At 48.7% G+C, this 11,829-nt stretch overlaps 1 protein-coding gene across 5 annotated transcripts; it reads left to right on the top strand.

Moving 5' to 3' along the window:
• On the top strand, window positions 1–2,322 carry TIMM10 (translocase of inner mitochondrial membrane 10). Of its 5 annotated transcripts, none has more exons than XM_082659591.1 (3): window positions 1–70; window positions 557–672; window positions 1,897–2,322. In XM_082659591.1, exons 2-3 carry the CDS (start codon window positions 602–604, stop codon window positions 2,096–2,098), a joined length of 273 nt encoding a protein of 90 aa, XP_082515717.1. In that variant the 5' UTR covers window positions 1–70; window positions 557–601; the 3' UTR covers window positions 2,099–2,322. The 5 variants fall into 5 exon arrangements, with proteins under 5 accessions (XP_082515717.1, XP_082515719.1, XP_082515718.1 ...); XM_082659593.1 differs by having other exon boundaries at window positions 44–157; XM_082659592.1 differs by having other exon boundaries at window positions 55–135.
• Window positions 2,323–11,829: the final 9,507 nt, after the last annotated feature.

Here is an 11,829-nt window from a genome sequence, read left to right as displayed (position 1 = left end):
CAGAGAAGAGGCGGGATTTCCCTCCCGGAAGTGACCCCGGTGCGTCCGCCCTATCCTACCTGAGCGCCCGGTGAGTTTGTAGTGTTTACCCGAAGTTGGGGACATAGGGGCCGTTGTGGCAGGCCCCAGGCCGTGGTGAGTGACGTCTGACCTCAAGGTGATCCTGATGATGGCGCCGCCATTTCAGAGGTGTAGACCCTGGGCTGGGGCCCGGGCGCCTTAGTCCCGCGTGTGATCGAATTCTTAGGACCCCGCAGGTTCATGCTCCGTTCCGGTCTCCCCTTCTTCTCCTGGATAGAGGTGACCTAGAGGGATTGGGAGTCAGGGCTCTGGGGCTCGATTTCCAGACCCGCCATTGACATGTTCTGTGACCTTGGGCTAGGCAGTGTTCCCCTTCTTGGCCTCAGTTCCCACATCTGTGAAATGGGACGTTTGAATTCACTGAGGTCAGTGGCCCCTGCTGGTCTGATGCCCTCTGATTCCTCCACATCCTCCAGCCCCTGCGATGGGAAGGTGAATGGGGGGGCTGGGTGCTGACCATGATGTCTGCCCCCAGGATTAGGAGGCCAGAGGGAGATCTCTTCCACGGTGCAGGGCTGAAATGGACCCGCTTAGGGCCCAGCAGCTGGCGGCAGAGCTGGAGGTTGAGATGATGGCTGATATGTACAACAGGTAAGGGCTGATTCTGCGCTGCCTTGTCTTAGAGAATGATCCCAGGTCACTCTTGCCAAGGCAGAGGTGGATAACTTCTGAAGATTATTTTCCTCATTCCGGGGAAACCTGAGGCCCGGGCTTACCCTCCCAGCACCCCCAACTCCCGCCCCATGCTTAAGGGCTAATGCAGACGCAGTGTGGGGTCACTAGAAGGAACTGGGCATTTAGGTTGGGATGGAATTGGCGACGTAGGAGCTGAGCAGGAAGAGAAGGTCCCGTCTAGGCTCTGGTTGTGTTCCGGGAAGAGTAGAGCATTTGCCTTGTGGCAAATAACACGTAGCCCGCTAAGTAGTCAACATTTCTTAGACTCTTAATCCATCTCAGACACATGCTGAGCATTTTATATGCATTATCTTTTTTTTAAAGGTGAGGACATTGAGGTTTCTAGAGGTTAAATAACTCTCTCAGGGTCCACAGCTGGTCAGTAGCAATGTCAGAACCAGTAACTCAGTCTGACTCCTAACTAGTGCCCATAACCATCTGGCAAATTTGGGAACAAATCGTAGCTGCACCAACCACCACTACTATGGCCTTGGGCAAGTTACATGGACGGTTAGACCAGTGGTTTCCCCATCTGTAAAGTGGAGTTAATAATAGTACCTTCCTCACAGAGACATTAGCAATATGAAATGTAAAAGTATATGACAAGCTCTTAGCGTTAAGCCCAACACAAGTCGAGTAAGCAGTCAACAAATAATTCCTATTTTTATTGGCTTAAGCTCTCTGGTATCCTCCCTAGATTCGTTGTTTTATCTTGGAGGCTATTTATCAGAATAATTTTTAAATGTAGGCTGTAAAGTCAGGCTACCTGGGTCCATAGCCCAGCTTTATGTGGTCCTGAGGCTCTCTGTGCCTTCATTTCCTTATCTGTAAAAAGGGGGATAATGATTGTGCCTACCTCTTAGGATTATCGTAAGAACTGCATGACAGAATCCCTGTCAAGCACTTAGCACGACGTCTGGAACATAGCTGGTACTCAGCTAATGGTTCCTGTTTGATTAGTCATAAACATGGCTAATGGTTCCTGCTCTCAAGGATCTTCCAAGATAGTTGAGGTGCAAACTGAGGATTTACACTGCCTTCTTGGGGAGGTGAAATCAGTATAGCAGGGCAGGAATGGCTGAGGGTTCCTGGTATGCCACAGGAGGCTGCTGACCTGACCTTGCCCTTCCTTCTTTCTAGAATGACCAGTGCCTGCCACCGGAAGTGCGTGCCTCCCCACTACAAGGAAGCAGAACTGTCCAAGGGCGAGTCTGTGTGCCTGGACCGGTGTGTCTCCAAGTACCTGGATATCCATGAGCGGATGGGCAAAAAGTTGACAGAATTGTCTATGCAGGACGAAGAGCTGATGAAGAGGGTGCAGCAGAGTTCTGGGCCTGCATGAGGCCCCAGGCAGTACACCGTAAGGTGCACCCTGTCCTTTCCCACTTGTCTAATAAAAGTGCCCCCATTGAGTGTCATCTGTGAAGACTGCCAGGCCTAGGCTCTTTCTGGAAAGTCTCCAGGAGCCCAGGGTATGATGGCGCTCTTTCCCGGTCGGAGAAGGGGTGTTTGTCACACTGGCATGTGACTGTGTGTTTATATATATTATATATTAAAACAAGTTTGTTGACACCTACAGTGTGCAAAGCAGTGTTCCTGGCACTTGGGAGTAAAGGCAGCAGACACAGCCTCTACCAGCAGAGGGAGTCTAACGTAGTGTTTAAAAGCATAGACTGGTACCACGGCTTAAGTTTACCTTCCACGTCAGCCACTTGCTGTGTGACCCTGAACGTGTCATTTCACTGTGCCTAGCTTCCTCATCTGTAAAGTGGGGAGAATCAGGGCTGTTGTGAAGATTAAATGAGTTAATATGAACAAACTATTTAGAATAATGACTAGGCCATAGAAAGTGCCTAGTATATATTATTTATGTCTAACAACTTAAAATCAAGTGCAGGCAGGCATTTTCCTCAATGATATAAAGGAATGATTTAGAGGAGAGAGTGGAAAGTAGATGGAACCTAAGCATGAAGTAGCCACAACCTCTTGGTTCTAAACAGCAGTATCGAAACATGTGAAGGGACCCAGCTTCATGTGTGATGTGTGCGATCCAGGGAGGGGACCGAGTGATAACCACTGCCATTCAGTGTTCACCTGAATCTCAGTCAGGGACTGCGCTCCTCACTCTTCATGGGGTATCCAGTCTCATCCACTCAGCAGGCCAAAGGCCCTGTTAGGGAAAGGGAGCTCAGAGAGGTGGTGGTTTGCTGGAGGTCACAGGCGAGGAGCAATAACGGAGGTCAGGGTTGACTGCTTGTGGAGGAGAGCCCGCATCTACTTCCTGTCCTGAGGGTGCTCTTGCAGAACTGTGCAGTTCTCAAAACGTAGGGTTCACTGCAGAAGGAATTTTGGTTGACGCCAGTGCCCCTGGTAGCAGTGCCTTCGCAGCAGAGGGAGGTGTCTGGGGTGTAACCTCACCAGGTCATTGGGCTCACAGGAAAGGAGACGGTAGAGGCAGTGAGTTTCAGGCTTAAAAGTACAGGTTCAGGGAATTCCCTGGCGGTCCAGTGGTTGGGACTTTGCACTTTCACTGCCTAGGGCCTGGGTTCATTTCCTGGTCAGGAGCTAGGATCCTACAAGCTGCGCAGTGTGGCCAAAAAAAAAAAAAAAATCCAGGTTCAAGTCAGACCACCTGGGATGAAATTTTCTGGCTGTGTGATCTTGGGTGAGGCATTTGACTACTCTGTGCCTCAGTTACCCTATCTATAAAGCGATAAAAGTACCTACTTCATTGAGTGGTTGTGAAGATTAAATGTGTTAATAACTAAAGCACTTAGGAAAGTGCCTAATTCTCCCACGTTAAATACTCAATAATGTTAGCTCTTTTTTTTCTTTTTTTTTTAAATTGCTAACTTTGATGTAAGGAGTCTCGAGATAGACCCCCTGAAAACTTCAAAACTTGTCCATCTACCTTAAGCGTGGGCAGAGAGCTAAGGCTCCTTTCTAGGTACTGAAGTGCCAACTTGCGTCAACAGGTGGCGCTGTCTGCCCACGGGAATCAGCACTGCTGTGGCCAGTTCTACAAATGTGTGTAATTGGTGTATTCCTTGCGGCCGTTGTACTAGGAAGAGCAGAGTGGTGAGGAAAACAGATATTGTACCTGCCCTCAGGTTTAGCAAGGAACGTCAGGAATTTTCAGAGCACATAGCTGGAACATCTAGAAGGGGTGGTAGAGAATGGAGAGAAGAGGTTCCAGCTCGACAGAGAGCACTTGCAAAAGCTTTGAAGTGGCAGAAAGTGTGGAGCCGTGAAGAAACAAAGCTCTGGCCTGCCTGGAGTGCCAAATGGGAAGGGAGGTAGTGGTGAGAGATGAGACCTGCCCGAGGGCTGCGCAGGCGCAGCTCCAAAGCGCCTGATGAGCTGAGTTAAAAGAGTTTGGATTTTCTCCAAAGGGCATCGGCAAACTGTTGAAGGATGTAAACCCTGGCAGTGAAAATGACAGATCTGCATTTTAAAGCGCCCTCTAGCTGTCAGCCAGGTGGATAGTGGTAATGATGGCTTAATGGATTCAGGGGAGACATGCCAGGGAGCTGGTGAGGAAACGGGGATGATGCCAGTGAGAATAGCTATCGAGTTGCTACATTGTGCTAATAAGTATATTATTTCAGTTAAAACTCATAACTCTGAGGCAGGTACCATTATTGTTATAGGTGAAGAAATTGAGGCTCTGAAAAGTTAGTAACTTGCTAAAGGTCATACATCAAGCAAGTGCTAGAGCCAGGATTGCAGCTAATTCAGACATGAGCGGCCACTTTCACCCGCCCCTCTAGGACTGGAGCGCGGGTGTGGGTGGGGCACGCTCCCTGATGTCAGCCATGACATATTCTCTTCAGCAGTAGTTACTGTTGGCTTGCTGCCTGCAGAGAGCTGTAGAAAGTGTGCAAGTGAATTAACTAGGTCCCTGCCTTCAGTGAACGAGTGTGGCGGTTGGGAGGGTGGGCATAGGAGAGATGGAACAAACATATAGAGTAGTAGAATAGGTTAGGCCTTTTCTGCCATCGAGAAGAGTCAAAAACTGCTCACATGTGTGTTTGCTAGATTATCAGTTTTATTTATTTTCATAAATTTATGTATTTACTTATTTATTTTTGGCTGCGTTGGGTCTTCGTTGCTGGGCGTGGGCTTTCTCTAGTTGCGGTGAGCGGGGGCTACTCTTCGTTGCAGTGCGCGGGCTTCTCATTGCAGTGGCTTCTCTTGTTGTGGAGCACAGGCTCTAGAGCACAGGCTCAGTAGTTGTGGCACACGGGCTTAGTTGCTCTGCGGCGATTATCAATTTTAAAAACCGGGAAGTGTCTCATAAAAATCAGGACTTTGGCTTCTTTTGAAAAGTTAGAAGATCTGACAAGTCAGCCTACATTCCTGCTTGGCAGTGGTCTGCTGCTGGAGGATGGGTAGAGGCTCAGCTGTCCGCCAAACCTCCCACCTCTCATTTCTCCCCTCGTCACCATCTGCTTGACCTGTAGGCATTTGGTCTGCACCTTCTGCTCTTTGGGTTTTCAGATGAGCCAGACACTATATGAGAAAACATGTAATGATCCTGCCACTGCTGTTCATTCCTATTCATTCCTAGTATAATCTCCTTCCCTTGAGTGTGCACTAGACCTAAATAGAGACTTGCTTCTAACAAACAGAACAGAGCAAGGGTGATGAAAGCTGCTTCCAAGGTTAAGACATAAAAGATTGTAACGGCCATCTTGTTATTGTCTCTCTCTCTCTCTTCCTCCCTTTCTCCTCCTCTCCTCCTCCTTGCAAGATCTGTTGAAGCAAGCTTCCATGTTGTGAGCTGCCCTTTGAAGAGGCCCATGTGGTGGGGAACTCAGGGCAGCCTCCAGCCCACAGCCAGTGAGGAACTGAATCCTGCTGGCAACCACATGAGTGAGCTCAGAAGCAGATCCTTCCCCAGTCAGACTTTCAGATGACTACAGCCCTGGCTGGCACTTCAGAGCCCTGTGAGAGACCCTGAAGCAGAGGACCCAACTAAGCTGCATGCTGACTCCCAGCCTAGAGAAACTGAGGTGATAAATGTTGTTTTAAGCCGTTACATTTTGGGGTAATTTGTTATGCAGCAATAGTTAACCACTACACAGTTCTCACAACTGTTACAGTCATCAAAGACTATGTTTGGTCATTCTACACCCACACCTGGAAGGGACCAGGCACCGTTCCAGGCATTTGGGGTACACCAATGAACAAAATAAAGATTGTTGCCCACTTGGAACTTATATTCTAGGGCAATGGTTTTGCATAGAAGTCGGTTGGCAGGGCTGTTTTGAAGGAAAGACAGCCCCTTCAGCTCCTGGGAGAAGGTTCTTAACCTTTCACATCTTGGGCCCCTTTGAAACGCCAACAAAAGCCACAGACTGGTTCTTCAGAAAATTGTTCATGCACAGAATTTTGCATGCAGTTTTAGGGATTTTCATAAGAATTCTTGTGGGCTGACCTGGGGGGAGTCTTGTGACAAGCATTTTTTTAAATGCTGGGGCAAAGAGAAACAAGACAGAAAATCAAAGGGGGGAGACATATTAAAATCAGTCACTTTTACAGCTGCGATAAGTGCTGTAAGAGATGCCCAGGGAAGTGTGGGGCTCTGTAAACGGATGACCCCCCCAAGTCTGGGTGCTCAGGGAAGGCTGTCCCCCTGAAAGCGATGTAGGTGAGTGAGATTTGAAGGATGGGTAGGAATTTGCCAGGTTGGGGGCAGTGGTGGGTGGTGGCTTCTTTGTTAAGTGGTGGGAGGATAGTGGTGGGGAAGGTGGGCTCAGGTTCCTATCCTCTGGCCCATACAGTCTATCAGAGGAAACAGACACGTCGTGATGAGTTTTATCAAAGGGTGACTCGAATGTTATACGAGTCACATAGCAAAGGGGTTTATTGCTGGAGTCGGGCAAGGAGCCTTCCTGTAGGAAGTGCCCGTTAAGTCAAAATCTGAAGGATTAGTTAGATAGGCCAGGGTGGGGGAATGTTCCAGGCCCAGGTGGGAGAACACGGGGTTTTAATGGATGAGAACAGGTCACAACAGTGAAAGCATAGAGAAGAGAGAGGCCAGAGGGAGGTGGGGGCAGCAGGAGGGCCCGGATGGACTAGGGGGCATTGTTGGGAGTTTGTACGTTTGCCCAACAGTCGTGGAAACTTCCAAGGGGAGAGGCCTGGTTGAAGCCAGGATCATTCTGACTGGAAGGTGGACTCACTGGCACGAGTGGAATTGGGAAGGCCAGGCTGAAAGGGTCGCAGGAGTCCAGGCGGGAGTTGATGAAACCTAGGCTTGGGGGCCAGCAGAAGATGGAGAGGAGAAGTCTTTAAAGGCAGGAGCCACAAGCTCACTGGTAGGTTGGACGTGGAAAGTAAGGCTGGGAGCCGCGTCTGGATAACTTCGCTTTGAGCTTAAGCGACTGTGTGCAAGGTGGTGCTTCTACCGACACAGGCAGCAACGGAGGTAGAGCGAGTTAGGGAGGAAGGAGGAAGGTCATTTTCTGTCATCATTGAGCACTTCTTTTTATTTTAATTTTTAAATTAAAAAATTTTGGGGGGCTGCGCTGCGCGGCATGTGCAATCTCAGTTCCCCAACCAGGGATGGAACCCACACCCCCTGCATTGGAAGTGTGGCGTCTTAACCACTGGACTGCCAGGGAAGTCCCACTGAGCACTTCTTATCATCTTAGAAGGTACAGTACAATTGGCCTGTATCTACTTTTCCAGCTGCAGCTTCATGCCACAGCCCGCCTCATTCTACGTGTTCTTCCATTCAGGCCCTCCTTCAGTTCCCTGAATGTCTCAGGCATCCTCCTGTTGTAGGACCTCTGCATGCTGTGTCCTCCTCTTGGGGGTTGATAAATCCTACTGATTCAGACATGGGAAGTCTTCTGTCTTCAGACTGTGGCACCAACACCTTTAAGGACTCCTCCCTGCCCTCCAGTCTAGATCAATGCCCCTCCCCAATGATATGTTACTTCTCTTCCATGGCGCTTCCTTCATTTTTTAAAAATAAATTTATTTATTTATTTATTTTTGGCTGCATTGGGTCTTCGTTGCAGCGCGTGGGCTTTCTCTGGTTGTGGCGAGCGGGGGCTCCTCTTCGTCGTGGTGCGCGGGCTTCTCATTGCGGTGGCTTCTCTTGTTGCGGAGCACGGGTTCTAGGCGCGTGGGCTTCAGTAGTTGTGGCATGTGGGCTCAGTAGTCGTGGCGCACAGGCTTAGGTGCTCCGCAGCATGTGGGATCTCTCTGGACCAGGGCTCGAACCTGTAACCCCTGCATCGGCGGGTGGATTCTTGGCCACTGAACGGCGCTTCCTTTAGATGTAATTACACTTACTGTGTGATAACTTGATTCATCTACTCCTCTCCCCCACTGGACTTTATGTCTCTGAGGATGGAGTCTGAGTCTTATTCATCCTTCAATCCCTAGTGCCTGATGCATGTGAAAGCGTTTAAAAATTTTTTTTAACTGATACAATTCACATATCATAAAATTCATCCTTTTAAGTGTACAATTAAATGGATTTTAGTACATTCACAGGGTTGTACTGTCATCACCACTATCTAACAGTGTAACATTTTCACCACCCCCAAGAAGGAACCCCATACTCATTAGCAGTCACTTCCCATCTCTCCCTCCTCGTTTTTGGCAACGACTAATCTACGGTCTCAGCGTAGCTGCCTATTCTGGGCATTTCCTGAGTGTACCCCTACAATATGGGATCTTTTGCATCTGGCTTTCACTTAGCATAACGTTTTTAAGGTTCATCCATGTTGTAGCATGTACCAGTACCTCCTTCCTTTTTATGGCCAAACCATAATACGTTCACTGTTACTATACACATTTTTTTTTTTTTTTGGTCACACCTCGCGGCTTGTGGGATCTTAGTTCCCCAACCAGGGATTGAACCCGGGCCTTCAGTAGGGAAAGCGCAGAGTCCTAACCACTGGCCCACCAGGGAATTCCCACTATACACATTTTGTTTATCCATTTGTTAACGGACAATTGGGTTGTTTGCACTTTTTGGCTATTATGAATAACAATGTTATTAACATTTGTGTCCAAGTTGTTTTTTTTTTTTGCAGTACGTGGGCCTCTCACCGTTGTGGCCTCTCCCGTTGCGGAGCACAGGCTCCGGACGCGCAGGCTCAGCGGCCATGGCTCACGGGCCCAGCCGCTCCGCGGCATGTGGGATCTTCCCGGACCAGGGCACGAACCCGTGTCCCCTGCGTCGGCAGGCGGACTCTCAACCACTGCGCCGCGAGGGAAGCCCTGTGTCCAAGTTTTTGTGTCCACATGTGTTCTCAGTTCTCTTGGGTATACACCTGGGAGAGGAATTGCTGGGTCATGTGGTGACTCTGTTTAACTATTTGAGGATCAGCCGAACCGTTTTTCCAAAGTGGCTGCACTATTTATTTACATTCCTCACGCAAGGGTTTACCATGACTATCTGTTAGTCTGAATAAATAATTTCTTCATTGTGAACTGGATACTGTTATTTCCAGCACATGATAGACTAGAAGAGTAAGGCTCGGAGTGTGAGTGCCTTGGGCAAACTGCGCAACTCATCAGCTGCAGAGCCAGGACTGGGACCCAGCCTGTGACTCACGAGCCAGTACTCCTGTTCACTCAGCTGTGAGGCCAACTCCGGCCACCGGCCTGCAAGAGATCCAATGTGATAGCACTGTTCTGCTCAAGCTATGGGTAGTGTCAAGGGAACAAAGTCTAAAAAGGGATTATTTGGGGGGACAGGAGGAGGGGTTGGTAAGTTCTATTGATTCTGATATGGAAGTGTGTCTTAAGTCTCTTTTCTGGGACTTCCCTGGGGGTCCAGTGGTTAAGACTCTGCCCTTCCAATGCAGGGGGCGCAGGTTCAATCCCTGGTGGAGGAACTAAGATCCCACATGCCATGTGGTATGGCCAAAAAAAAGTCTCTTCTTTCCTCTATTTTTTTTTAAATTATCTGAACTATTACAGTAGCTTCTTAACTGCTTTAAAGTCCCTCTCCTTTCCATTCATTAAACACACAAACCCGACCATATCTGTCTCCTCCCTTAAAAACAAACAAAGTAAACCAAAATAAAACAAGAAAACAAAATCCAGGCATTCCCATCACCTATCTCACAACATGGGAAATCCTTGGCCTGGCAGGGGTCATTCCAAACTGACCACAGCCTACCTTTCCAGCTCCCTCTCCCACTGCCCTCTTCCACTTATTCCATAAATGTTTACCACAGGCTGTTACAGGCCAGGTCCTGGGACGGGTAGCAGACATACAAATCACCTACAATGTGGTTCCCAAGGTGCCCCCCAGAGATTTATAGCTCATGGGGAGGGAGCAGGCAACTAAACTGATGATTCTAGATCAGTGTGAGGGCTTCATTTCAGGACAGAATCGCGTTTGGGGGGAGTACATGGGCAGGACCCCTAACCCAGCCTAAGAGATCAGAGCTTCCAGAAAAAGGTGAAATTGAGGTGAGTTGTGAAGGATGAGTGCATTAGAAATGAAGAAGGAGGGACTTCCCTGGTGGCCCAGTGGTTAAGAATCCGTCTGCCAATTCAGGGGACACGGGTTCGAGCCCTGGTCAGGGAAGATTCCCACGTGCTGTGGAGCTTAGAACTAAGCCCATGTGCCACAACTACTGAAGCCCACGTGCCTAGAGCCCGTGCTCCGCAACAAGAGAAGCCACCGCAATGAGAAACCCACGCATCACAAGGAAGAGTAGCCCCCACTCACCACAACTAGAGAAAGCCCATGTGCAGCAACGAAGACCCAACGCAGCCAAAAATAAATAAATAAATTTGTAGGAAAAAAAAAAGAAATGAAGGAACAGCAGGTGCAAAGGGCAGGAGGTGTGAAACCAGCTGGCTTCACACTTCATTCCACAGGTATTTACTGAATGCGTCTTAGGTGCCAGGTGCTGTTTTTGGTGCTGGAGATACAGCAGTGACCACAGCAGACCAGACCCTTGCCCCCACGGAGCTGACGGTTCACAAGGGGAAAATATCACAATGTGGGTTGGAGATAAGGAGCAGCAAGCATTTCAGCCACGGGGGCCCATGGACCCCTAGAGTCTGTAGAGGGGTTCCACAAAACCCTTGGAAATTAAATGTAAATATATGTGTGTGTTCATGTTCACACAGGCATTTTCATAGGGAATGGACTCATAAAACTTTATTGCATTCTCAAAGGGATCCATCCATGACCGCCTTGGGCATGGGGGTCCTTATTCTAGGGCCCCTTGTGCAAAACTAAGGAGTTTGACCTTGATGTGGAAGTTCTGGGAGCCAGTAATTCATTTTGAGAAGTGAAAGCATCAGAGCCTGACACTGTGCTCCTGCCAGAGAGAACTCCATGTGCATTTTCTGCTGCTAAGCCTTTGCTCTTGCTGTTTCTTCCTGACCTGGAGGAATGGAAAGGGCCACACTTTCAAAGCCAGACAGACCTGACTTTGCATCCTGCTTCTGCCCACCATTTTCCAGCTGCCAGCCTCCAGTCTTCTCCCTCTGTGAGAAGCTCGGAGGTTTAGATGAGCCTGTAATGTTTGGACGATTTAATGATAATTTTTGTTTGGAAAGTGCCCAGCATATAGTAGCCACTCGGCAAATGTAAGTTCCTCTCGTGGCTAGGTGGCTCAGCCGTTCAGAGAGCCCCTCCTGTCTGGGGTCTGGAACTTCCTGGGCAGTTGCTCACATGCCCACAGAGCTTTGTGAGTATCACGAATATCACTCTCAACACACTAATAAACTCACATCTGTATTTATTTGCCCTTGACCTCATCCCATTAATCCACACCACAGTTCACCCTCTATTTTACAGATGAGGAAACTGAGGCTCTGGGAGGTTGAGAGATTTACCAGGAATCAGTAAGTGGCTGGAAGCATCCCATCACCACATCTTCTAAAATAATAATAATGACAGTAGTAACAACAACAGTGAACATTTATTATGCTTACTTTGTGCCAAGCGCTGTGATGAGCACTTTACCTGCCTCACAACCCCCAATTCCAGCCCCCACCTCTCGGCAGTACTATTGTGGGTACTGCTGTAAGGTAGGTACTATTGTTATGAGAACCGAGGCTCAGAGAGGTTAAGCAACT

Source organism: Grampus griseus (genome assembly GCF_964374135.1).
Source record: "Grampus griseus genome assembly, chromosome: 8".
NCBI lineage: Eukaryota > Metazoa > Chordata > Mammalia > Artiodactyla > Delphinidae > Grampus > Grampus griseus.
This window is presented reverse-complemented; position numbering and strand designations above follow the sequence as displayed.

Bases quoted from the DNA above. Each gene is read 5' to 3' on its own strand.
- TIMM10 (XM_082659591.1), top strand. From the start codon at position 602: ATGGACCCGCTTAGGGCCCAGCAGCTGGCGGCAGAGCTGGAGGTTGAG. The intron at 673-1,896 runs GTAAGGGCTGAT...CCTTCTTTCTAG, and splicing joins ATGGCTGATATGTACAACAG to AATGACCAGTGCCTGCCACC.